We start from the raw sequence: 27,723 nt of genomic DNA, 5'->3' as shown, positions 1-27,723 counted from the left end.
CAGACACCACTACCACTGACCCGCCTACATGCAGCACATCCACCATATCTGCAGTCACCACCCCAGCAGACAGCCACCCACCCACCACAGCATCCCCCAACATCTCTACCCCCTCAAACCAAGAAACATAAACACCTTCACTCACCCACACAACAGACACACACCACACACAAGCATACCTCCCACAAACATGCAATCAAGACATCCACACCTAAACCCCATACAACCACTGCCTCTCCCTCCACACCCAAACCCCCTTCTGATGACCATCCCCATTTGTCTAAAAAAAAAGTATTTTCTGAGTTTGACCTTTCTCTACTCTCCCCGTGACATCCCTAAAAGATATGTTTATCTCCCCAAGGCCATCCCTTCCACCTCCAAAGCCTCCCCTACAACACTGCCACTACCCATGCCCCTTCCTCACCAAAAATAAGTCTAACCCTCCCAAAAAGGTCCACCCCCCTCCCAAGCCAAAGGAACCATTTAGTGCCTTTGGCACGTATTTTGTACAATATGGACTGGCCTATGGCCTTTCACAATCTTATTGATTGCAAGTTTTTTATCTAAATTAAACCCAACCAGTTGTTGGTGTTTCTGGTTAGATCTTAGTCCTGCATTTCTTTTCCTAGGTTTGAGTTGTTTCTCGCGGACATTGGTTGTGTGTCGGTATTTGTGTGTGTGTGTGTGTGTGTGCAGCTTGATGCTTCCTGTATTGTTTGAGCAGTCTGTGAGATTGTGAGCAGTGCATTTGTCCCCCAGGGATAGGGTGTGTGTTGAGTGATGGTTATGTGTATGCAGCTGAAATGTTGTTGTCATGGTATAGTGTTTTGTGTGTGTTGATATATGTTTGTTTTGTTGTGTGGCTTTGTGTGCTTTGACTGTTTGAGTCTGCGTGTATTGTGCATGGTATAATAGGTTCGATGTGCTGCATGTGTGATGTGTGTGTCGATTGCTAGGTTGGATGATGGTGTAATTGTGTGTGCTACTTCACAAATGGTTGTAGATTGTGTTGCATGTGTGTCGGGTCTCTGGCCGTGTTGGTTTTGAGTGTCTTACATGTATTTGTATTTGTGCAGTTGTTGTGTTGTTGTTACAAGTTCATATGTTCTATGGGAATGTGTGATGCTGGGCCTGTGCTGTGTTGCCATGCGTAGCTAAGAGTTCTCGACATGTTTTGTGTGAGTGTATGCTGGCTGCTGTGTGTGTGCTGTGTATGTGTGGGTGTTTTTGTTGCTGTATGTGAGTGTGTGTGTCACTGTACTGTTACGTGTAAGCGTAGCCCGTGCACCTATGTTATGTAACTGTGCAAATGTTAACGTTTAACAAATGTAACAGGTAAGTGTGTGTACTTACAGTTGTTGTGGTCCCTGTTGGAAATGAATCCATTGTCTTTCGGCAAGCAGGAGCAGAGGGATAACATCTAGTTCTGGTTCCTCCGGATGAGTATGGCTTCCTGGAGGTGAGTGTCTTGTTTTATACACTACGTTTCTGCCTGGGATTCCATGGTGGTCCAACCGCGGTGGAAATGTTGGCAGTGAGTAACCTTGTAATGTGTTTGGCGGAAACATGGTCTCCACCTGGCTGTTGGTGGCTCCAATCAACTTTGGCTGCATTCTGTTTGCATTACCACTAATATCATAATTTGATGGTCTTCTCCGCCAGCCTGTTGGCGGTCAGACCGCCACCGCTAACATGGCGGTCCATGGAACGGCAAACTCGTAATCAGCCCCTAAATCTGCCCTGAAGCAGTTTTTTGTAAGTTTAATCAAGGAATACTTTTCCTCAGTTGCCACTATGGACCTTGATCGTGACATACAGAGGGTGCATCAAGACCCTTTTCAGGGGAAATCCCAGTAGAGAAAAACTTAGGAATATTTTAATCAATGTCAGCTCTTATTCTTTAAAGGAGAAGATTCTCTCATGAGCTCTGAAACCAAATAGCTTTAAAAAAGGGGAATGTCCCTTTGTATTACTTCGGACATTTCCAAGGCATCCCAAAAGCCAGCAATGGGAGCTGGGGAAATGCATCCAGGAGTTAAAATCACAACAAGAGACTCCACAATTTAAATTTCCAGCCACACTAAGGATAATGTGGAATACTAAAATATACAACATAAAAGAACCTCTTGAGGCTGAGAGCCTAATTAAACAGATGAAAGTGAGATACAAGGTACTTCAGAGAGAAGAAGACCAAAGGGCACAGTAAACTACCAAATGTGGTTAAGGGAAGGGTTCCCCAAGGGAGGTTAGGGTGGGAATAAGGATGGGGGGACATTGACATTAAGTGTAAATAGTAGGTTAGTTAAACACAGGATGGGGAGCATGGTGGAAAAATAAAAAAATAAAAATCCCTCATGTGCAGCAATGAGTATACAAAGAGTTGTGAGAATACCACAATACCAGTACAAGCCACATAACGAAGGAACAAAACATAATACGCAGCCTAAGGGTTTTAACTTGGAACATAAACGGCCTCATGGTAGGCAGCAGGAGAAAGAAGATTTTAGAATTTCTGAGACTCCGTGACAATGATATTATAATGCTGCAGGAAAAGCACCTACGCCTAGGGGAATGGGAGAAAAATGTAAAGGGACAAAGATGGATTAATCATTTTGCTTGCACTAACCAAAGTGTAATGTGAGGGGCGTTGCTATTATATTAAAAAAGCTGCCCAAGCACGATTAGTAAATTTTACAGCAGATCCATGGGTACGATGGCTCATTGCCAATGTCAAAACATATGGTATAGACGATTAACTTGTAGTCTACTATGGTGTGAATATAGGCAAACCAATCCCTCTCTGGGAACTTTACAATCAGTTAGCTGACTGTGGGAATTATATAATGATAGGTGGGGAGTTTAATATTTTGCTAGATCCTGTTATTCATAAGTGCACCACCAGACCAATGGTTAATACTCCTAGGATGAGAGAGTCCATCCACCATATAATGAAGAACCTGGGCCTAATAGATGCCTAGCAACAGGGGGCTGGCCTGAATAAGGCTACACTTGCCACAACAAGAAATACAGCCATGCCTCCAGAACAGATTTATTTCTGACAGATGTAAGTCTGGGGAATATGCTTATGGGGACATCACATCAGTGGCAGCTGGTGACATTTGAAAGTGGTGGGGCGTAATAGTCTGGGTATGACCTTTATGTAGCGAGCAAGCTCAGTGGACAAACGCGGGGTCCAGGGTGGGTCCTCCACCCAAGAAAAAATATAAAAAAGTGGTCCATTTGAAAGGAAATAAATTTAGTGAGAAAGGAAGGTTTATAAAGCAGTGGGAATGTATAGTCTTGAAATATTAAACAGAATTCTTACTGCATTAATACGTTCACCCTTTACTTTAATGTGCAAATTGTACACTGCAACAACTTCAGGGCCATTAAAGTGTGTGTTTACCCACTGTCTTGCACTCCATGCAGCATCAACTTTGGAAGAATATGTTCTAACCAGGCATCAGGAAGCACACACAACTGCTGGCTGCAACTAGTCATACAGAAATATGTGCAGACAGGTCTTTAAGTGGGATGAAAAAAGTGGGGGCTCTCTAAAAGGGAAAATGCAAAATGAGATGTTATTGCATCCAGAAATATAACACAACAATTGACATCAAGTAAAGCCTGTCAGTACAGTTGGATTTATCAATGGTTGTTAGCTGTGGAAGAAAAATGAGTAACAACAATGATTAGGTATAAATAATTAACATTGAAAATGTTTAAATTCTGAAATTGTGAGACTATGAATTAAATATTGTTGAGGCCTGCGGAAGGAGTAGGGCCTTCAGTTATTTGTTCTTTAATGTTAGATATGTTTGCCCTATTTCTCTTCACATCTCATCCATCTGCACATTTTCAACCTCCTCTCTCCTCTTCAGCACCCTCTTTTCACTCTCCCCTGAATGCACTCCCTGCATCTCCCTCATTTTACCACCCCAAACATACATTGCACTCATTCACATATAAGCACTTTATTTCCTTTCGCTTTTGCCTTCTAAATATTATGACCTCTGTGCATCCTCTTCACACACATTTACACTAAGGGCCAGATGTATCAAGGTTTTTTGCATTCGCAAACGGTGCGAATGTCTGTTTGCAAATGCAAAAAGCCAGTTCAGAATGTAAGAAAGACATTCTGAACACAATTTGAAGGAATCGCTATAATACTGATTCCTTAAAATTGCGACCCTGTTTAGAGAGTCGCAAATTGCGACTCTCTAACTAAGAAATCGCAAATAAGGATTCCTTATTTGCGATTTCTTAGCACATGTATGAAGCCATTCCTAAATGCGATTTGGGCATTTAGGAATCGCTCTTTACCACCAGGTTGAACCTGGTGGTAACCATGTGCAAAATGTAAAAATGCATTTTTTAAATGTACATGTAAAGCACACATGCCCTTTTGGCATGTGTGCACCTTACATGTCCCAAAAAATTATTTTGGGGTGCAGCAGAGGGGACCTAAGGCCCCCAGCACCCTGGGGTTTTGCATTTCCAAAATTGCGATTTCTGGTTAAGAAATCGCAATTTTGGAAATGCAAAAAATTCGCAGATATGGGCCAACAGGCCCATAGGTGCAAATGGTGCCGGTATCACAATTTGCGATTCGGTAATAGCATTTGCGATTTTTAAGAAATCGCTATTACCGATTCGCAAATGTGATACATGCCATTTTGCGAGTCGGAAATAGCGATTTCTTAAAAATCGCTATTTCCGAATAGCAAAAGGCCTTCATGATACATCTGGCCCTAAATGTCAAACGTAACTGGAAAACGTGACCATTGTTCTGTGTGCTTTGTGAAGATGCCAACACACTGACAGGCACTTTGCTTTACCTTCAGCCTCAGAACCAGCACTCTCAATGAAAGCCCCTCATAAACACCTGCCACTAATCAAAGTGTGCACTAGGGAAGACAGAAACAGATCATGATGAAACAGCTAACTCTCTTGGTGAAAGCAACATTAATTAAAACATGTGAAATAAGAGTAACTAAATCTCTTTTTAATATTCATTGTTTGCATATCAATTCATGTTTTTGGCATTAATGCTAAGGGCATGATGATAGGGACAGTTTTAAGGCCGTACAGCAGATAAATGCCCTTAATGTAAGCCCATATTTCTCCCTTTGTGCTTGAATCCAATATTTGGATCAATTTTGCAAGGGAACAAGAACCATGCTCGTCTTTTGGATCAATTTCATGAGGGAACAAATGCAGCACCTCCACTTCTAAAGGAGCCAGTGATTTTCAGCCAGGGCCTGGGGCGCCACAGTGGGGGAGGTTAGTGTGGCAAGGGGTCTCAGTTCCATAAAGATAACATAAGATTAGCATTATAACACTTACCAATACCCGAGACAAGACACCAAGTTACTCATGCTTGCATCCACTTCTACTGCGTGAGGAATGGGGGAAAGAGTGGGCTCTATGTCAGTGAATGTTAGACGGCTGGGATGAAGAAGTTTCAGTGATAAAAGGTACACGTTTATTTGAACTGCGGATTACATGTTTAATATGACATATCACGTCCTTAGTCTGCAGAAGAAATAAAACGAGCATAACTAGCCATGATAAATTACTGGAACCATTACTGCCTTTGAGAGACGAAATCACCTACAGAGGCAGTGAAAGAGGAGAGCTGAGAGAACAGATTTTTTTCTTATTCTCTGTAAAAAAGATAGAGCTCCAACTTACTTGTGTGCAGGGTTGTCTTTGGCATATTTATGACTTGAGGTCTTCAGGTCACACTCCTGTCTCCCAGAGAGCCCTGGATGGAGTTATTTATTGTATTTATTCCATTTCTCTGCCACAGACTGCTTGTAAGGCAGGAAAAGGGGATTTTCTTTGCAGCAATGCCACATTCTTTTAATATAATGAGACCTCTGGTACGTAGACCCTTCTGATCACACACCACCATTTGAGTAAATAGGAAAGGGTGGATAATAATATCGGAGTGACACGAAGTTTTCAGAAGCCTGGGCTGAACAAAAAACGCTCCAGGCTGTTTACTATCAGGGCTTCTGGTGGAGGAGGAGATAAACCAGGGACGTCACTGCGTTCTGAGAAAACATACGAACTTTGTGTGGGCAAGCCCTGTCAGCCCTACTGTGCAGCTTTCAGCCACATACTGATGCAGGCGCAGTGGGGCTTTTCAAAGTGCACAACTTTCACTCGGAAAATGTTGTGCAGAAAATGTTTTACATTCATCATGTAATTAAATATATGCTATACTAAAGAGGCCAGAAAAGGCTAGGGGCGCAGCCCCTTAGGCCTTGAACGCCAGCCGCCCCTGCATCACATCAACCAGAGCATCTTTCTGACCATTTCTTGGTGAAGTTGGAACTTCTTCTTGGTAGCACCTCAACTCTCACTAGATGGACCCTCGACAGGACACTATTAGGGAGCAAGAGTTTATTAATCATCTGAAACAGGACCACGCAGAATACTTCGAACTAAATAAAGATTCCCCTCCAATACATATTTTATGGGATGCATATGAAGTTTTAATTAGGGGGAGATTGATCAGCTATGCAACATATACAAGGAAAAAATAATAGGAAAGTGATGGAGTTTGGAATCGAAAATTGGTGAAATTAGAAAGTTGGTTAAAAGAGGATATTCCCCCACCCTAGATGAGAACATGCAGCAGCACCTTAACCAATAAATCACAGGGGTAGAGGTAAACAAAATTATTAGAGGGCTAAAAAATGTGATGACATCAGGCTGGATGGCACACCTAATAATTTATATAAGGTCTTAAAAGACAAGCTTACTCCTATTTTGACCAGCTTAATAAACACAATGTATATATACGCCCTTCTTGCAACAGCTCCGTAGAATTAAGCCACAATAACCACAATTCTAAAGCCAATAAAAATCTAAAAAGGTGTGAATCATATGGACCCAAATATTTGGCTCAATGATGGCTATATGATCTTCACACAAATTTCAGCTAACAGGTTAAATAAACCTATTGGAGGACTGGTTCACGAGTTATGAAAAGGGTTTATGAAAAACAGTCAATTACACTAATTCACCCATGATTTGGAGAGTGCAATAGATGTGGCAACAGAAACAAATTTGCCTCTAACTATTATGACCATTGTTGCCGCTAAGGCCTTTGTCAGGCTAAGCTGGTCATTTCTTTATGCAGTCATTAAGTGCATTAAGTTAGGTGATAACTTTCTTAAGGCAAATAAGTGCTATTTACAAGACACCAACTGACAGGGTATTAGCGAACAGTAACTTTACATCACAATTTTGAATTCGGAGAGGCACTCAACAAGGGTGTCCACTCTCACCATTGCTGTCGACTTATTTAGTCAACCACTCACTAGAAGGCTTAGAAAAGAACAGAAAATGTTTCTTTTTCAATATTGTGATCGGGTTAAAAAGTGGCACTTTATGTGGAGGACTTAATAATCTACACATGAGACTTAAAGGCTCCTTTCTTGTAGTTTTAGACATCCTAAAATATAAAGGTCTTGGACAATTTGGTAAAATTGATAAAATAGAACTAATGACTTGGAATGGTCCTGTTGATAACCCATCAGAAAAGGAAGAAATCTGTTATCTTGGGGTACGAGTGGTGAAACATCTGGAATTGTATGGCTCAAGTACATTTTAATAGACTTATCTCAGAAACCATGAAACTTTTGCATTTATGGGCCTACTTCCTCACTCTATCCTAGGAAGAAGTAGCATAATTAAAATGGTGATCCTTCCAAAGTTTACCTTTATTTTCAATATTTTACCATTACACTTTAGGGCAGAGTGGTTTCAAAAACTGCAGGGAGAATTGGGCAGCTTTGTCTTGGCTAATAAAAGTGCAAGAATTACTTCGAAAAAACTATGCAAAAAGAAAATAGATGGAGGCTTAGATTCTCCAGTTTCCATCTATATTGTTGGGCTTCCAGATGAAAAATGTCAGGTTACTCTTGACTGACTATCAAGGTACTAAGATGGGGTTAGTTGTTAGAGGAGGGTACTTTGTGTTTATGGGACTCTTTATCAAGGCTTACGAGCAATAGGCTCTCCATATTCAAGTCCTTTTAAATAGTGAGCTGGGCCAGGGGAAAATCCAAAGCGGGTGACAGAACAGAATGGGATGAGGATTTATTAAGTACTCAGCCACTAAAAAAAGAGGTATCCAAATGGTATTAGACTTTAGTACAAAAGGATGGTGGACCTCGCACACTGCCGGGAGAGATTTGGAAAGCAGACCTTCCTTCATCAGATACATTACACCTTTGGCAAGTATCAATGTCTATACTTTGATCTGCTGTGAAATCCACATCTCTCCGGAAAAATCATTTGATTACAATTTACAGGGCCTATTGGTCTCTTAAAAACTTCAGGAAAGTGGGAGGGCAGAGGATGAGGGGTTGTGTTCAGTGTGACTTGGAGAATGCAGACGATGTCCATCTATTTTGGCAGTGTCCAAACATCTAAATCTTCTGGCAGGAAGGTAAGCCTGACATTGGTCATGTTTGGCATACAAGAAGGTGAAGGGTTAAAAGGTTAAAAGGAGAATCAGGGAAATTACAGTCTCATATAATCTTTATTTTGACATTAATTGAACGTAGGGAAATGTGCATTAAATGGCTATCTAATTCTCCTCCTACCTTCACGAATTGGGTTAACTCAGCAAAGTGTATTGGCAGGCTGCAATCCATTAATGGTTCAGAAAAACAGGGCAATATGTGGGAACCTTTTCTTTCTCTTTCCTTAAGTTAGCATTTCAATTGAGAAAAGAGAGCTACCCTCACAACGGTGGATAATGATTTCCAGAGGTCCTATGATTAAAGACAAGTTTCAACAAAGGAGGGTTCGAGGGTGCTTCCTGGCATGTTTCCTTTTTGATGTTGAATTGAGGCCTGGCTTTCAGGAGACTAAGGCCCTGATTAGATGGGCTGTGGTTTTTACTTGCATATGTCCTGCACCTCTGACCTCTTGTCACAGATGAGAACAAAAAAAGAGCTTAGAAGGGTGGTGAAAAAAGCAAGGCTCCATTGAACACAATACTACAAATGGGTAAGATTATATATATAGCTTCATGTCGTTAGTGCTTTCTAAAGTGGATAGATTATGTTGCTCTCATTCATAGGGATGGATAAATATTTTGTTGTCTGTGACCTGAATGAACCATGGTACGAAACTTGAAAATCTATTAAAGGTAGAAGTATCAGGTTACAAAAGAAAGAGGAACTCAATTTTGAGATTTGCCTACATGTACTGATATGCGTATTACAAATTTAGCCTGTTGGAGTTTTCTAAGTTGCACTTTTACTTTTATTATGTAATCACAGTGGCAGATCTATGATCGGAAAAGAATCTATGCCCATGATTCGTGCAATGCTGCTATGTGATCTCATGTGTCATAGAAAATCAGGTTCCTTATTTAGAGAAGGGGGAAACGGGAATTCTTGTTTAAGAGAAGCAGGCGTCCCACCTGCCCTACTCGCACTAGAAGCCCATTTGGAGGGTGGCAGTAGGTGGGACTACCGATGACAGACTCACTAACGGTTCTGCCACTGGAAACATCCATTTGGATGGCCGGTCTTTCCCGTACTGACAGAGGTCAGGTCGCCAAATTTAAGGCCAAAAATCCCATGAATTGTCTGCCTTGAAAACTATGGTAGTTGTAAACAGTGTTTAATTTGTAGAAGAATGAGTGTTGGGGTCCAACATTTTGTTCAGACGTCTGTGGCCAGAGCAATGGAAGGTCGGGTAAATGAATATTATGGGTGGGTCGTCTTAAATCTACCTCATCCCTTTCTAATTCACCACCAGCCACCACCAGACCACCCATCTCTTTAGCTCACGTTTACAGCTTTGTTTTCATCACTGCTTTCTCCCTTTGTCACTGTGTTGCTGTGTTTCTCTTTCTTTCTCCTACACCGCTTATTTCTGTTTTAATCTCTCTTGCTCTGGATTAAAGAACATTGAGGATAAATCAGTAGTGTCTCCCAAAAATTATTGTTGGTGGGACATACCTGCAACCACCAGCTCAAACTAAGCACTGTAAGGCAGGCACAGGAATTGATTTGCGTGCCACCACCCAATGAAGATAAATTTTCCAACAAATCAAGGATCTCTGTTGTAGGGGTCCTGATCATGGCTTGCCAGAACTTACCTCCAATACCGTTTACCCTTGAACAGGAAAAATGAATGCCACAAGCGGGGACAACTTACCATGCGCCAAAGGCTACAGAAGTCTTCCAATCTGCTAACAACAAAGCTAAACGGACTGAAATGGTTTAGGAACTGCTGCAGTGCTCACTTTGTGTAGTTTTACATTTAAGAAACCAAGTGACAGTTGTTTTAATAGGATTGTTAGGTTTTATGTATTCAATCTTCCAGGAACTCGAAAATAACATATACAGCACTGTAAAACAAGTAATACATTCACATTTAATTGTGTACTTTAGAGATTCTTACTTGCCAAGGATGAAATTCTGGGTAATCAGCACAGGTGCTGTTAGCAAATGGCCCTCTTGAAGGGACACAAGATTTCAAATCATGTAGCGCTTGTCCTAAGGCGTAGATAGCGTTATATGCCTTATAAGGAAATCTGAAGTTATGCACATCATACACTGACTCATCAAGACTTTCCAGTTCTTCTTTCTGGGTACAAAACCTCTTCCCATCCATCTCACTTTCAGCACCTGTGCTATTCAAATTGTCCTGCCACTGGCAACTAAAAGCTTGCTCCCAGAACTGCTTGACAAAGATATCATTAGAAAACTTAGAAGGATTAATGTTATAGAGGAACTCCTTAAACATTGGAATTTCCCCACTATATACTGCAAATCCCACTGTGCCATGCAGAGTTGGCCATAAGTCTTTCTGGGAAAAAACTGGAGAAGGAAACCAACTGGTGTTAAAAATCCAAACTTTACCAACAATATTCTGTGCAGAGATTTCTCTAAAAAAAGGGATCATCTGAGGAGGAAAGGTGAAGCACACTATGACTTTTGCTGTAGACTGCCGTATAACATTGGCCACACGAGATAATGATTTCTGTGTTGTTAGTGTGGCTAGAGTTTCATAGAATGCAACACAAATTCCACTGTGAGGAGCCTCTCTCAGTAGATTCTGGCCAAGTTCAAGACCAAAGTCATTGTCTGAAGCCAGAATTCCTATCCATGTCCAACCAAAGTGGAGACACAACTCGATGAAAGCCTGGGCCAAATGGTTTCCATTTGCGAGAGTCCGGAGAAAAGATGGGAATTGTATTTTATCACTCATTGTGGTGAGTCCTGCACCGTAGCTGATCTAGTTAGGAGAAAATCACATTTATGTTAACATATTATATTAGTATGTATTGTCCAAGTTTGACTGTTAAAGTGCATAGCTTGTACACCTAGTAGTAATTAAGGTGTAATCTAAAACCTGCAAGTGATTTAAAAATTAATTTAATTTCAAGGACTAAAATATTGAACCTAACTTCTCCCTGGTAATTTAATACCTATAAACTGACATAAACTGGTTGATGTATAGTTGTTGCGACAGACATGTTCAATGGCTTTCATAAGACAACTCATGAGGAGGGTCGGGTATCTTTTTTTCCTGATTTGAAATGCACTACAGCCTTGGTTCCAAAAAGTACTTTTTATCTCTTAGTTGATGCACAACCACCCATAGAAAATATATAACCTGATGAACATCAGTACTGTGCCTTGTGGCATCAGAATAGAATCTAAATGTGACTGTCAACATGTGTCGCGGGCCTTATACCCATGCTCTTTTTGTGTTATAAAGCTCTGCTTCCAACCCCACAATATGGCTAACTTTCTCAGATAATTTTTGTTTTCCATTGAAACAGTGCCACATTTTTTAGACTTCTATTTTCACTGTTCCTAATGCTAGTAATGTTAGTCCATCAGGAGGGTTGTTCACCAACGTATACATTTGTCTGATTCATAGATTTTGGAGCCACACGTTGTTTCATATACATCCTTCATGCACAGCAGCAGAAGTTTCACTTTGTACGTAATCATGTTAGTTTTGCCATCCCTTCAGTAGTTGCCTGCCGTTTGGAATACGAGCCATACCCCAACATTCCAGTTCCATCAGTAGGACATGGTCAGTTCTGCTTGGAAAAAAACACTTTTGAACTCATTGATGTGCCTGTCTTCTTGGTATGCTCTGTCTTGCTGTCCACAATATGGACAGCCACTGGACTACCAGAAAGGTAAATCAATCAATCAATACTTTATTTGGCTATAACAAGCCATAAAAGTTAAATACAATAAAAATATCAAACAGGAACATTTGGCAAATTAAAAAAAATATTTTGCATTACTGCCTCGATCATAGTTACATTGCCCAAACCCTGTAAATAATCAAATGCATCAATGTGGGATTTAAAACCCTCAAGTGAGGATATAAAATACGTTTCCTTTCAAATGAATAAAATGTACAAAACAAAGGTATATGTAGGGTATATTGAACTGATGGGGCTTCACAATGGCAAGGCGGCAAATCGGAGCACCACGTCGCTCTATTAGGAAAAGCCAGTAAAATGCGGTGAGTTAAGACAAAATCTTGTTAAAAGAAACTTGTGCTGTTCCCTGTAGACTGCTTGTAGGTAAAAAAAAACTGGTCGTGCTGTCCTAATTCTTATAAAATCTCCATCTCCCTTACTGTCAGCACGGTTATGAGTATTCTACATTGATTCTAACAAAAGCCATTTCAATTTGCTAGTAGAGACATTCAGAAGACTAGCCAGGCTATCATAAAATTGAGGAATACCCAGCCTCCCAAAACATTTCTGAACATAGACCAGCCATGGGAGTCCTGAGGCGTTGTAATCTGCCACGATGAGCCTACTCAAGTGAGCCTCTGGATTCTTCCAGACTCGTGCCCAGAGCAAGAGGGGTTGCATTTGGATAAACTCATCTAATCGAAACAGTCCCACCTTCTGTGACGGAAAGAAACAGCTGTAGACTTGGGAATTGGCAGCAGCCAACATATGAACTTGTTTTGTATGGTCTGAAGTGGTGCACAGTTAACACATCCCCACATACCAGCTCCAAATGAAATGATGGACACACACTTGCTCTTATATACGGACAGTAACTCTGTTACAGGCTTGTGACCCAGTCTTTTTGAGAACCTGAAGACTGCATCTACAGAACTCTGAAGGTGCAAACCCCTTATATTCATAAGAAACATCCAATTAAGGTAATTGTCGAACGGGATCCCTAAATAAGGAAAATGAGGGATTTTCTCAATTTCTTCCCCTACGCTCATAAACTTTCTTGCCTTGGTCAAGTTAGGACTGCATTTCATTATAAACGACTTGGTATGATTAACTGCTTTTCCTAGATTCTCCATGTAAGTGTGAAAGGCATTCAGCAGGACCTGTAAACCATTGGCTGTACAAGCCAACAAGACAGCGTCATCCTTTTAGAATAAAACTGGTATTTCCCGTTCACCGAGTTTGGGGACGTCTGCTCCAGCCCCAATCAAATGAGCCTCCAGACCATTAAAATAAATCAAAAAAAGAAATGGGGCCAGAACACAGCCCTGTTTCACACCAGTGACTGTTGGAAAGTTTTCCATGAGATCTCCCAACCTCGTGTACCGAACTCTAGCCGAGGTGTGTGCATGTAAACTTTGGTGTAAAGCAAAGTTTACACTGTCTATGCCCATCTGTGATATTGTCCTGCATAGTTTAGCATGGTCAACTGAGTCAAATGCGCAAGTCAGATCCATAAATGCTAAATGCAGGCTACCTTTCCTAGCCTTAGTTTACTTATGAATTATTAAGGACAGATTTAAAGCCTGTTCAACTGTGCCGAGACCTGGGAGGAAACCGAACTGTGCATCAGATAACCCATGGTTCTCTGCTGTCACTTTCTGTTCATCCTATCATGAGCATGTCACAAACGAAACAACCCATTTGTAGTGTTTTCACAGCGAATGCAGGAAGAATACCCTTTCTAGAAACAGTGTCTTTGTTGGATACTATCTAAAGAGAGTGGCCATAAGAATATCTCAAATAGAGGAAGGTATTAATAAAAAAAACAGGCCCTGTGGTTGGAAAATAGGCCTATGACCAAGAGATACAATCCCTTTTAGAAAACCCTAATTTCTGAGTGAAAGGAAAGTCCTGTTTCTAAAGCAGTACCCCACAGAAGGCTTGAAAAAATGGCTTATCAGTTATTACACTTTTCCAGCCAGCAGCTTTGTGGCTGATTATCAGTTTGGCAAAAGGAAACATCCATCTGCTAAACTCCTGACAGGAAAGTCACCATGGTCCTAGCAACCTCCCCCCCCCCCCGGCCCCATTACGACTTTCCCATGGGTCTGACTGCCGGAAACAGCCCAGTGGGAAAGGTGCAGCAGTATTGTCGCCAGCTCATAATTGAGCCGGCAGTGGCAATGCTGCTGCACAAGAGGTGCACCAGCTCCCTCGAAATTCAAACTGTCTGGACAGCAGACAGTGCACATTTCGAGGGTGCTGTTCAGACCACCATAAAAAGGCTGGCGGAGAACAAAGTTGTAATCAGCAGGGCGGTGCTGAGTTCAGTGCTGCCCTGGCTAGTTACAACCAGGACCGCCGTCAGCCCGTCAGGATCATTGATCCTGGCCAGGACTGTGGTAGGTCGGCCTGTCTGTGCTCCAACCTTGTAATGTGGTGCTGGGACTACTAGAGCCATGGTGGTTTGACCTCCACAACGAGGCTGGCATTCTTCAGGCCTCGTAAAAAGGCCCTTTATCTTTTTCTTTAATAACGACGATCACTCTGAGTTAAGCCAATTCTTTGCCCTCACAAATTTGAAAAACGAATCAATGAATCTCACAAGAGAATCAAGACAATTTTGTTGTGATTTATTTAGATGAAATCCTAATGTTTTCCATTGATCAACCCTCTCACATAAAATCTATATGGATCCAGCAAGATCATCAACTGCCATGGAGTTGCCAGTTATGAAAAATGAGAAAGAGTTACAGCACTTACTAGGGTTACCAATTTATAGTAAATTCATCTAATTACTGTTCTAATGTAGTACTTCTCACAACATTGTGTGGGAACAGGAATACAAGTACACATGGAATGAACAGATTGAGATGCCCTTTTGTCAACTCATAAAGACTTTATTACGTCCCTTGTCATTTACAACTAAACCTCCCATTCATGTGAGAAACAGACGCATCTAACTTTATCGTAAGGGGATTATAATGAAAATAATGTTCATCAATTTGTTAAAAAAAAACTTTTTCCAAAACAATGTAACTCACGACCCCGCCATGCACAGATTTTTCTTCAATAATTTAACTTCTAATGTTTAATTGATATTTTTATTAACATTATAAACATTGTCATGAGTGCTGTACATCTGGGGTAATTAGCAGGACGTAAGTTATAGTTACCTTAGGTCACAATTTACTTGAAATAACTTTAACTATAACTGCTGAATTTCTCTGGTTTTGTGCAAGTAAATTCGGAACCTAACTGTGACACCCCTGTAACCTCTGGGTTTTTAAGTGAATTTCTAAGGTTTTTTAATTCTATTTTCTAACTATAATGTCCCTGTAACCTTTGTTTTCTTTTGTGAATTTTTGTGTTTTTTAACATAAAGTAAATTTAATTGTTAAATGTGCAATTAAAAAAATTAAAACACCTAAAGAAACTTAAAAATCAATATTTCTTACCTTAAAACATCAATATTACTATCAATTATATTTGTGTCACAATATTAAAAACTCAATATTTCTGAAACTCAATATTTTGGACTCAGTATTTTGTCTGAAAACCGTGTGGAGTTGTGCACACTGGAATACCACAGACTGGAGTGTCATAGACTGGCATAGAGTGGAGAACAATGGAGTAGAGTGATGCACAGTGGTGTGTCATATATTGATGTATCATACAGTGGACCGTGGTAGAGTTTCAAACAGTGGAGTAGAGTGCAGTAGAGTGGCATAGAGGGATGGGGCATACAGTGGGGTAGAGGTGTTCTAGAGTATAGTGGCACGGAGTAAAGTGGCATGCTGTAGAGTAGAGTAGAATGTCATAGAGTGGAGTTTAATTTTGTACACTGGAGTATAGTGGTGTAGAGCAGGGGAGCATACAGTGGATTAGAGTTTTCTAGAGTGGTGTGGTGTAGAGTGAAATGCCATGTCAGACAGTACAGTAGAGTTTTAGAGTCGAGCAGACTGTCATAGAGAGGTGTGTTCTACATGGTAGTGTCATACAGTGTTGTGAGGTTCGGAGGAGTGGCACGGAGTAGAATGTCATCAAGGGGGTGTTGTTGAGTTGAGTGTCATGGATTGTCATACAGTGTTGTAGAGTAGAGTGGCAGAGTGGAGGAGGGTGGGGTACCGTGTTGTTGAATGGAGTATCAAGGGGTACGGTGGAGAAGGGTGTTGTGGAGTGCTGTTTCATATAGTTTAGTGGCAGATCGTAGGGGGAAGTCGGTGGCATGTCCTATAGTGTCATACAGTGTAGTAGAGTGGAATGGTGAGGGTTGGCCTTGGGCCCCCTAAACCACCCAACCATGCATGGCCTTTGGCCATGCACAGTGGGAGTTGGCTGCAGGGCCTGTGCCTCTGGGTGTGCAAATAGGTGTGCAAGAATATCTCTGGATGTGAGAGTGGGTATCAGAGTTTCTGTCTGGGTGTGAGAGTGGCTACAGGGGGGGGGCAATGTGGTTGTGAGAGTGGATGTTAGAGTGTCTGATTGAGCTCCAATAGAAGAGAGATGCATTAACCTCCACAAAGGATTTCAAATCATCTTTCAACATGGAATCGCGGAGTAAACACTCTTGCTTTCCCTTCGCTAAGCACAGAAGTTAGGATCATGGAGCTTCACCTAGGGCACCTGCTATGCTTATATTTGTAAGTGCTTCTTGTTGAGGCTTAATTTCTGTGCAATGAGCATCATTGCGACAATGGAAACTCACCTGCTCATTTATCCAACAAGAGTTGACAGTTTGCACGAATTGTCTATCCAACTGGAGCACTTTCTATTGGTTAGTTATTAAGTGCTACCTTATTGGGTAAATGTCCAGTGTGAGGGAGGAGGCCTCAGCCGATTTTGGCCCAGGGGACGACATTCCTTGGGGCCCCCTACAATTCCATGGGGGTGGTCCCCGGGGCCAGCAATTTGTCCTGGGTACTCCGCAAGGCACCCAGTGTGGAATGGGACCATGGGGGGAGTCGGCATTGATGTCACAGACAGGGAGCTGCTAAAAATGCAGCTCCCTGTCTGCGAGAGCCATAGTTTTCTCTATTTTCCTGTCCGCATGTCTTCCAGCAAGCAACCATTTGACAGCTATTGCTTGCTGGAACTAGAGGGTTTGTGGTGTCTTGGTGAGAACTGTCAAAGCTCCCACCAAGTCACAGCAAACAGCTATGTCCCAGGGGAGCACCCCGGGACATAGCAGGAGCCCGCCCTGGGATGGCGGTCCCCATTATCCACGTCCAGCATTTGTAAACAGCCCCAGGGAGGTGGTGGACCCTGGGGATGGGGTTCTACAAAAGACCCCCTTCATTATTTTAGTTCAGCCCCATGGAGGTGGTGGTCCCTGGGCTGTGGGGGCCACACAGCCCCTCCTTAATATAAATTAATAGTCCCAGGGAGGTGGCGGTTCTGGGTGCTGCAGAGGGGCCACATATCCCTCAGCAGAGATTATTTAGCCTTGGGGAGGTCAGGGTCCCCAGGGTTGTGGGGGGCTGTTCCCTCCCCCGTATTAGTTGAATATTAACCGCAGTGAGGTTGTGGTCCCAGGGGCTGCAGTGGGCCCGCACAGCCCCCCTGCATTCATTGAATGCTAGCCCTGTGGAGATGGTTGTCCCTGAGGCTGCAGGGGAGATGCACAGTCCACATTACTTAACATGAATTGCCCTGGGAAGGTGGAAACTTTCAAGGTGATCCATCAAGCGTAGGCCCAGAAAAGGGGGTCAAGAAAAGTGGGTTACCTATGTTAATTCCCATAGGGATTTTGAACATGAATACAGGCCGAACCGCTGGATAGAATTACACCAAATCTGGCAGAAAGTTAGCTCTTCGTCCAGAAAGCACAGGTCTTGCTATTTGGTGCAAGTCCACTCAGTAGTTCTTGAGCTGTTAAAGGAAAAATAATTTTGTATAACTGGGCACAGCGTAAACACCGATCTCAGGGTGAGATCTGATTGGCTGTCAGCACTTCAACCAGCAAGTGCCAGCAGCTATCTTGGGACAAATAAACATGATAGCACCCCACTGAAATACATTGTAATGAACGGCTGGTTGTGAGGGTCACAAAAAGGATAATGTATAATGGGTGATAACACATTTTAGTTACAATATAAATCATCTGTTGATGGTACCAAATTAATTTTAGGAATGGTGTGTTCTAAGGTCATTTTACCCTGCTGGGATTTTATGAATCATGTTTGAAATTGTTTCCCATAGAGGTTATGGAAGGAGCTGCAGAAGCTAAAATGAGAGCCTATTTTGTGTAAATTCACACTACCTTTCTCAGCCATATGAGAATGACATCTGACCTTCTCAGTAAAACATGAACTTCCAACAGAAGCAGCCTGTCAGATGATTCCCTTGTGTAATACTGCAGCCTTCCAAAGTGTTCTAAAGAACAACTTGAGCACTAAGGGCCAGATGTAGCAAAGGTTTTTACCCATTCTGTGTCTATGGGAAAAAGTGTTCGTACATATGGTCCTAAGAGTCTTACCTATGACAAAAGTGTGCCACACCTGAAGTCATCTTGATTGAATCAAACTGGAAAAACTTTAGACATTTAATTTAGAAGGGGAGAAAATGAGGGGTTTATTTTGTCATAAAGATTATGGTTAATGCTGTTGAAAAAAAAATTAGGACACCTTTTAAGTGAGTTCTCAAATATCTTCGTCTTCTAATTAATTAAAACATTCTGGCATGCAGACCGAAACATGCACTTTCAACACGAGCAGCAGACTTCCAGTTAACTCCCAGGTGATCAGCAGCTTTACTACATTGTTCTAAGTTTGATTTAAAAGCTCTGATATGAAGAAATGCACTATGGTACTGAAGTGAAAGTTACTGCAGTGCTAAATCATTTAAAAAAGACAATGATACATTGATGAAATAATGCTCTGTTTAAATATAGCTCATATATGTATATTTAAACCCATACAAAGTCCAGTTCATGACTTACCCCACATTCCTGAGTGTCATAAAGAATGCACCTTTGTTGACATGGATAAGGTAAGCAGCTAGAATTGCTAGTATAAAGTATTTGTGCAGCCACGATGTTACACCAACAGACACAATGAACAAAATGTCTCCATATAATAAGACATGACCCATATTGCTATACATAATGGACCTTCATTAAAGAAGCACAGATATCTGCAAAAGACATTAGTCAGTTAAGTAATGAGTGGTTCAAAGAACTGTACAGTAGATTGTGAAATCTGTCCGATAACAATTCATTTGTCTTTGGTTTCCTTTTTCTTCATGTTTCACATCATAGGAAACTCATCTTAGACCGAAAATCATCTGCAGTTTGTAAAAGGCAGACACTAGCTGTAGCTGAGGGAATTTCTTGTTGTGACATTTTCAGATATGCTGCCGCTCTGGAATTTGGGTGCTTCATTAGTAATAAATTACATCACATGTCCTTGGTAATACTGAGAAAGCTCTCCCTCTGCAGCAGACATGTTTTTTCCAGTGATCATTGGTCTTAACCAGGAATGAAAGCAGCAGGTTCACTTAATCTGTAACCATTTTGCATATTCCACTTTGAGTTTTCCACCAAAATTACAGTTGTGATTTTATTTAAATCTGGAAAGCTGAGTAACACAATAAAAATGTCTTATAGTTTTACTCTCAAATATGTAGAGTCTGTAAATGATCAATTCACCATGAGGTGAAACCCATCCTGTATTTCCTGCAAAGCATTCATCTGGCCCATGGTAAACCTTAAACAATGAATTCCTCTGTCTTTTTGTACCTGTTCCATGGAGTTTGGTGACCACTTGATTAGAAGCACTTTATATTATGAAGGATTGCTGGCAGGAGAATGATCATAACCCTTGACAACTATCCCATGGTGATTTTTAGTTGAGCTTTAGCGTGGTGTTTGTAACTTTTGGATATGAGGACATCTCACTCACCTCCAAAGCTTAAAGACACAATTTTTAGTTTGATTTATACATATAACTATCGTCCAGACTGTTTTTAAATCTCCCAAGATAAAGATGTTGGGGGTAGATTGATATCAGCTTTTGATAACTCTGAAACCCTATACAACCAAATTAATATCAACAAGAGGGTGCCCGCCTCCCACAAAATAATTACAAGCACTAGTCTTTCATGAGGTAACCTGATACATAGTGGGTGTTGTAGTCTTGCTTTTCTTCTAAAGAACTAATTACACTAACACACCAGAAACCAATGACTTGTCAGTGAAAAGTTCAGTACTGGAGACAGCATGCCTAATGACCTGGAGTGGGTTGTACAACATAACACTTTCCCTCTAGCCATGCACAAGTCCAACTCCAGTTCTAAATGAATTGCACTACCAGATTTGGGGCCATGTAAATCCAAATCCAAAGAGACTAGTTGTACAAAGCCCACCAAAGGGGTAGTATCTGAAATGTATTCTGTCTCATGGAAATCAGCTTCACTCTCTACCTAAACAGGTAACTCTATCTATACAGTTAAGTAATTTTGAACAATTCTGTTCAGTTTCAATTTTTTATTTTTATTTTGCTAATCTTCAACTTAGCATCCAAATGGTAAAATAAGGACAATATATAAGGGCTAAAGCACTCTCTGTGTATGAGCCATTTGCAAATTGTGAATAGCCGCAAAAATGTTTTTTGCATTTGCAAATTAGCATGAAGTGGGAACAGATGATAATCAGGTGAGGAGAGGAAATTCCTTTTTTCACAATAGCTAATCCTGTTGGTACAGCAAAGAGGATCAGGGTTTTTGTTCCATAAGGGCAGAGGAAAAGAAAAAGATAAAGGCAGGAGTGACTTTATTCTGACAGACTGATTAAGTATAGGATGTGCATCAATGTTATTTTTGATCTCATTGTAAAGTAGGGGTAGGGTTGTCAAGAAACCCACACAGGAATGTGTCTGTCCCTACATATGTTCAACTACTTTGCTGCTTTCTCCATTTAACTTTATAGAGCTTCCAGTGTATAGTAGCCATGCCAGGAGGTGTTTCATAGATCTCCCTTTCCTTTTCTTCTGCAATTTCTTGAATTGTAATGCTACTTAATATACACACTTTGTATGAGGTGACAGTGCACATGTTCCCTCTACTAGGATCATGCGTCCCCATATTTGAATGCTGCAACACATACTCAAAGAATATACAGTGTTGAGCACAGGGAACCAGGCAGCAATAGAGCAGACCTTTGGACTTTTTGAGGCTAGATGTTGTTGTTTACATACACGTGGTGGCATTCAGCAATATTCACACGTAGTAGCATACAAAATAGTAGCAGCTTATGTAGAGTTTCACAACATAGCAATTAAAAAAGGACTTCTATCCAGCCTAAGCATGACAGCTCTAATGACAGGAAGCACGACCACTACATAGTCCAATTCACAATGCTGCGAGGACTGCTGACGGAAGATATTGATGCATGTAGATAACAAACAAATATTTCCAAGTTGAGTCAATTATAAATGTAGTATAATGAATAGTAGTAAACATTCATAGTCAAAATGTAAATCATTAATTTGTCTTTCCATGTTTATTCAAAGAAAAGTGGAAGACACAAAATGTAGGAAAATATTAGATTTCTTTTTGAACCAACATTTATAAATTCACAATGTGAGGCAAAATAAAGATATCTGTTTTGCTTTTCACAAGCATATTGCCAACATGCTAGGAGGTGACCTGCCAATATTTTTATCCAACAAATCCCCTCTTTCAGCAGTCTGCCTAGTGTACATACATCACATACGATTCACACAAATGACTGTAGCTGGAAACCTCCTCACTTTCTACAGCAGGGGTTGTGGGATCACTGAAATGAATTTGCAAAGTTTGCAGCAATTATAGTGATGGTGTAACCTACCTTATTCCCTTATCAACATCCTTGCTACAGTGTCCAATTTCTTGTTGAATACATCCAATTCTTCTGCTAAGAAGTTCTATAAAAGTAGCCATTTTCTCTACATTCCCACCAAAGTGCTGCTTTCTAAAACTACATGGTGGTATATTTCATGCTGTTGCCTTGTTTCCTCAAATATTGCCCAACTGGATGATTTAATTACATTAGTTGAATTCTCAGTGCTATTGATACGGTAGAAAATCCTTCATTCATGTTTCTGCCAATGATTTTTATGGTATCCACTTATTTATTGTGTACATCCATCAGTGATTTTTCTATTTTCACAAAGTCATCTATTAAGGATGCTGCACCTGGATCGTCATGTGTTATATAGTAAGTCATGCTCTTAATAGTATTAATCTTTGCCTTTTAAGTCATTTGATGTACAAATATAGTCTAAATCATGTATGTGCACATACAGGTGTGAATAGTGTTCATCTCCTGAAAAGGACAGTTCTTTAACAAATTGTAACAGGACTTGTAATGTCTGCTGGTGAAGGAAGATCATGATGGCACTAGTCTGATCCTCTATCTCAATATCTGTAGTGAAGAGTGTAAGAATAATATAAATGATATGGATTGATGTCTTTGTGCAATGCATGGCTCTACTTTGAAAATGTACACATGTTTTACTTTATGAGTTGAATGGGCTTACTCTTTAAAAGTATGCATGCTAAATATTGTTTCTTCTCATATATAGGGAAGTAACCAAAAATGTTGAACGGAAAAGGCAACATTACTTGTAGTAGACTGCAAATTCCATAATTCATCTCGCCATACAATACAAAAAAATAGGGTTTTTGCAAAGAAACTTTGAGAAGTTGAAACAATTACTGAAATATCATCTTACACTGCTAAAAAATGTACATATTACTTCAATCATTGCATAGTGCATTGCTTGTATTTTATAGAAAACACCTGAAGGTGGCTGAAGAATTTTTTATGTGTCAATTGAAGTTAGTCCTGCTTCAGCGGTTTTATGGCGGTACCATAGCCATGGAGAGGCTGGTGGAGAACAGGTGCAGGGGACCCCAGGGGTGGCCCTGCACTGCACATGTACTTGGCATGGGCAGTGCAGGGGCCTCCCTGGCCAGCACCATTGCAATGCAGACAGTAAACATTGCAAGGGTGCTGGTGCACCCTGCAGGCTACAGCATGCCGGGTGGATCGATTATGAACCAGAGACAATGTTGTAGCTTGTTTTCCACTAGGCGGGGGATCGGAAACCTAGGTTTCCACCCGCCGACCTAGCAGGAGACTCATAATAACTCTGGCGGTGAGGTCGTCGCATGGGCGCCGACCACCATGTCACAAGTTTGATGTACGGGCTGCCAAACCTGTAATAGGGCCCAAAGTCTCACCTAAATTCAAAAAGTCTATTTCATTAACATGCAGAACATTTCCCCTTAGTAAGTCAGGTACTATCAGTACATTGAGAAGTATTTCTTTTTAAAAAGGTGATAGTTTTCAAACATGAATTTAGAGACGTCTATACTTCCCCACCGCCCTGGAAACAATGCCAATAGTGAACTAAGAGGCACATCAATTGTTATGTGCACCTTCTGGATGGCTGGGGTTGCTGTCATACATTAACAGCATAGTTGATTAACTGAAAAACAGCAGATGTTTTTTGTACAGTGCACCCGCTGAAGTCATGTATTTTGAGGGCCTTGTATATGTGAAAATGAAGGCAAAAGGAGGGAAAGGAAAATAAAGCCATTATCTAGGACCGCAGAATTTGGTCAAGCAGGAAAACTGGTATTATTCCAGGGTTTTCTGGTTCCACATTGTGCACTTCAATTCAGGCAGTAAATATACATGATTCAGCTATACCTACCTCAGCCCCCACTCCAGACCAGCCCCTGATGATATCTGTACAGCCCTCGGTCACACCAGTGACTAAATATTTTGGCCCCTAAGAAAATGTTTGTGAGTATCCATGGTATAGAACATGTACTCAGTAGTACATAGCACTTACCTAATCTCAAAATGTGATTTCTTACCAATCGCCATTTGCAATTCGGAAAATTCAATTGACCCAGAAATTGCATTAAAAAAGCCTAAGTCTAAATATTGCAAAAACAACTGTTTACTACATCATAAATGAAAAGAAGAGAGTAATATGTTGTTTATTGATGACGATTGATGTCTTATTTGGAAATATACCTTCAGAGGCTTTTAAACAGCATCCATTTAGAAAATGAATTATTTATTAATATGGGATAAGTTATAGACTTCTACTAAAATGTTTAAAGCAAAACTGTTTAAATTCTCTATTTGTTGAAAATGTAATGAAGCTGTTGGCTCCTTCAGCCCATATGATGTGTCAGTGTAAAACTGCTACAATGTTTTGGTGTGTGAAATGGGATAGAATTTGAAAACTTCTTCCTACAAAAGATAATTTGCAGTTACCACATACATTTAAAAATCCAAAGGTTGGAAATTTTCTTCAAACAGAAACAAATGTAAAATATTTAATACTGTAATAGCTTTGGGGGTGAACTCATAAAAATCCGTCCAGAAATTACTTTGTGAAGCACTAAAGTACACATATTAATTAGTGCCCTTTTTTAGAAGAGCTCAAACATAAATGTGAAACAGATGTATTCTAATGGTGAATAGGGGGTATTCAATTGTTAACACGACTGAATTATGTACAATGCACATTCTTGAAATTAATGTAACAAAGTTTGGAATAGTATTACATTTGAACAAAACACATAAATAGGATGTTTATTCACTAACTTTATATTGTCCATATACATATTGGCTGGAGGCACTAACCAGTAATCATTTTCATTGAGAACACCAATATGTAGCATGGCCTTCTAACTTAAAGTGACAAACAGATGAAATAAGAATTGAAAACCTTTTGCCAAACTTGGCAATCTGATAGGTAAACAGAGGAACCTTTTCCTAAATTAAGACAAAAATCCTTAAAAACAAATCCTATAAGAGATACATTGAACAATAGGAGGCCCTTGCATATAATGTCTCTTTTTCTTTAGTGATTCGAAATTCAGAGCATGGTTTAGGTATCCATATTAAGAATCTACTCTTGCAGTAGTTGACAGTTTTAGAAGGTGACCATTAAGAATTAAGTCATATGGTTCAAAATAATAAAGAATAAAAAGAATAAAGAATATAAACTGTATTGGTAAGCAACAAATCTGCGTGTACAATCTAATTACTGGCATTGTTTAAGGTTTTATGAAAAGACCTTTGCTAGGCCTTGAAATGTTCCAGTACTTTGATCTACTCACCAATGTGTTGGATTGAATGTCTGCTACACATAACACACAATTCTGATTTAACACTTTTGCATTTCAGGACATCTCTACAACATCAGTATTGGAACTGCAATATGTGTTCATCAGTCTGCATGTGTAACATAATGAAAATAGCACAAAGGCCTAATCAGTCTATCACTCTGATTTTACTTTTTTGGGTTGACCCATTTGTAGACAAAGGCACATTAAATGCTCAAATTATGTATTGCTTACATATTCTCTGCAACCATCACAGGTCCAACCACTCAGCACAGTGGACCACTGTCTGCCAGGCAAGACACCTCAACTCAGGACCAGGAGCAAGCTATCAGTGAGGACTCTACTAAGGCAAAGTCCGGATGATCAGGAGCCAGCTGGTCCATCTTGACTTTCTGTCCAGACAGAACCCAGTGAGTCACACTCACCCCACACCGCCACTTTCCGCCACTGTTGCAACAACATCTCAAAGTGAAGATACCCCCACTTCCTGTGCATCAAGGGGGTACACACCAATCCTGTGCCACCCACTCCTGACTGCAGTTAAGACACCAAAAACATAGCCTCCAGTTCTTCCAGGAACCAGTGGGATGGGGTACACTTCCTCAAGGGCAAATGTTTTGGAAACGATTTGTCCATCCCAATTGGGTATCTGTCCCAGGATCAACACATGTTCACTTTGTACTTTCAAAGAGCAAGGTGTCACAGCAAATGTCACAACTTTGAAATGTCCAAATGAAAGTGACATGGTGAAGTACCCTGAAACAGAATAACAAGGGAAAATTAATTGTACCACATATTAAATCAAACTAATTTGATAAGTCATGAGGACACAGATACTTAGCATAAGCCCAGTTGATCTCTGTTAATGACCACAATACTCAATGAAGGAAAACTCTGATCCACCAACATCTTTGCCTTGGACTTTCCTGCACTGACCATTCCTAACAAATTACCATAGCAGACTGATATGTTCCCTGTGTCAAATGTTTTACTGACATTGGAGGTTACAATTTGTAAAGGTAAACTTACACTCAGATGAACAGGTGGTCAATCACATCTTGATGTAAGTCAAATCCTTCTTCTTCTCCACTATCATCTTCATTGGGCATTTCAATATCCTCACCTGGGGGCTTACGACCATCTCCCTCCTCTGCAATTACAGGGATGTTTGTCTGCAGGGTGATGTTATGTAGAATGCAGCAGGCAACTGTGATGTGGCAAATCTTATCAAGAGAGTTGAAAAAGACTCCACCAGTCTTTTTCAGGCACCTAATTCTGGCCTTCAGGAGCATGAAAGCCTTCTCCACTAGCCTCCTTGTTCTTCCATGGGCCTCCTCGAACTGAACTTTCCCTGGCATTGTTGGATTCCTCAGATGTGCCAATAGCCACGGTCAGTTAGGATATGCTTAGTCTCCTAAATGGAAGCAACACATAAACAGATTACTCACATATCAAGCCATTGTCCCTTCCTAAACTAGGATGCAGGCAAACGATCCTCAAGTCATACTGTACTTGCCAGCAAGCCAGGCCCTCTCCGGTCCAACTTGTGACATCTGCATGGGCATGTTGCAGTTCTATAGTGTGAATGAATCATGTGCTGACCCAGGGAAGCGGGCACACACTCTTGAGATGTATAAGTCTGGTAAGCAGACAACTTGCACATTGATGGAATGGAAGTTCTTCTGATTGCGGTAGACCCGTTTCTTTGCATGTGGTAGCACCACGCAATCTGCGTGCCATCTACTGCTCCAACCACATGTGCTGGTCCACCCATAGCATAAAACTCTCCCTTCACAGTGGCTAAATTCTGTTGCTGTGGGAATTGGATGTAGCTTTAGATGTGTTTTATCAAGGAAGCAAGGACAAAATGTAGTACTGCCATGAGTTTCACTATTGGTGCTATGGCTGTTGGATTCCTATTGTGAGGCAGGAGATCAGGCTCCAACTGCTGACACAAATCCAGGATAGTTTGCTTATTTAGTCAAGATTGTTTTATGATGTCCCTTTCCTCCATGGTGGCAAGGTCTGGAAAGGGCAGGAACACTTGCGGCTGTCTCCTCCAGCCCATTACTGGGTTCAGACATCTGTATGTATAGAAAAGAAAATATCATCTGAAATGGTCACACCATACTTTTAATGTCAAAACACTTCTGACTTCTTGGTAACAGTAGAAATGCCATTGGTTAATACATATACACACATTAACATCAAATTTTTGGACTTGAAAATTTATTTCAATTTGTTAGTTTTTTTTCATTATGTGCAAATAATGCATTTCATGTGCAAATAATAAAGTTAACATTTTATTGTGTCATATCTTGCCAGGAAAAGTCTTGTTCTTATCTGGCATTTAGAAATACACTAGCCTCCATTTTGAGTGCGGG

General features: G+C 40.7%; 1 protein-coding gene across 1 annotated transcript in view; it reads right to left on the bottom strand.

The window, feature by feature from the left end:
• Positions 1-26,697, bottom strand: part of LOC138246920 (extracellular calcium-sensing receptor-like) — a 289,548-nt gene extending 262,851 nt beyond the window's left edge. Inside the window, exons 1-3 of the mRNA XM_069201667.1 lie at positions 26,463-26,697; positions 26,022-26,095; positions 10,441-11,277 (exon numbers count right to left, since the gene is read on the bottom strand). Of these exons, the coding sequence (XP_069057768.1) occupies positions 10,441-11,277; positions 26,022-26,095; positions 26,463-26,697 (1,146 nt within the window). The remainder of the gene's footprint in view (positions 1-10,440; positions 11,278-26,021; positions 26,096-26,462) is intronic.
• Positions 26,698-27,723: the final 1,026 nt, after the last annotated feature.

Source organism: Pleurodeles waltl, chromosome 7 (genome assembly GCF_031143425.1).
Source record: "Pleurodeles waltl isolate 20211129_DDA chromosome 7, aPleWal1.hap1.20221129, whole genome shotgun sequence".
Classification (NCBI taxonomy): Eukaryota; Metazoa; Chordata; class Amphibia; order Caudata; family Salamandridae; genus Pleurodeles; species Pleurodeles waltl.
This window is presented reverse-complemented; position numbering and strand designations above follow the sequence as displayed.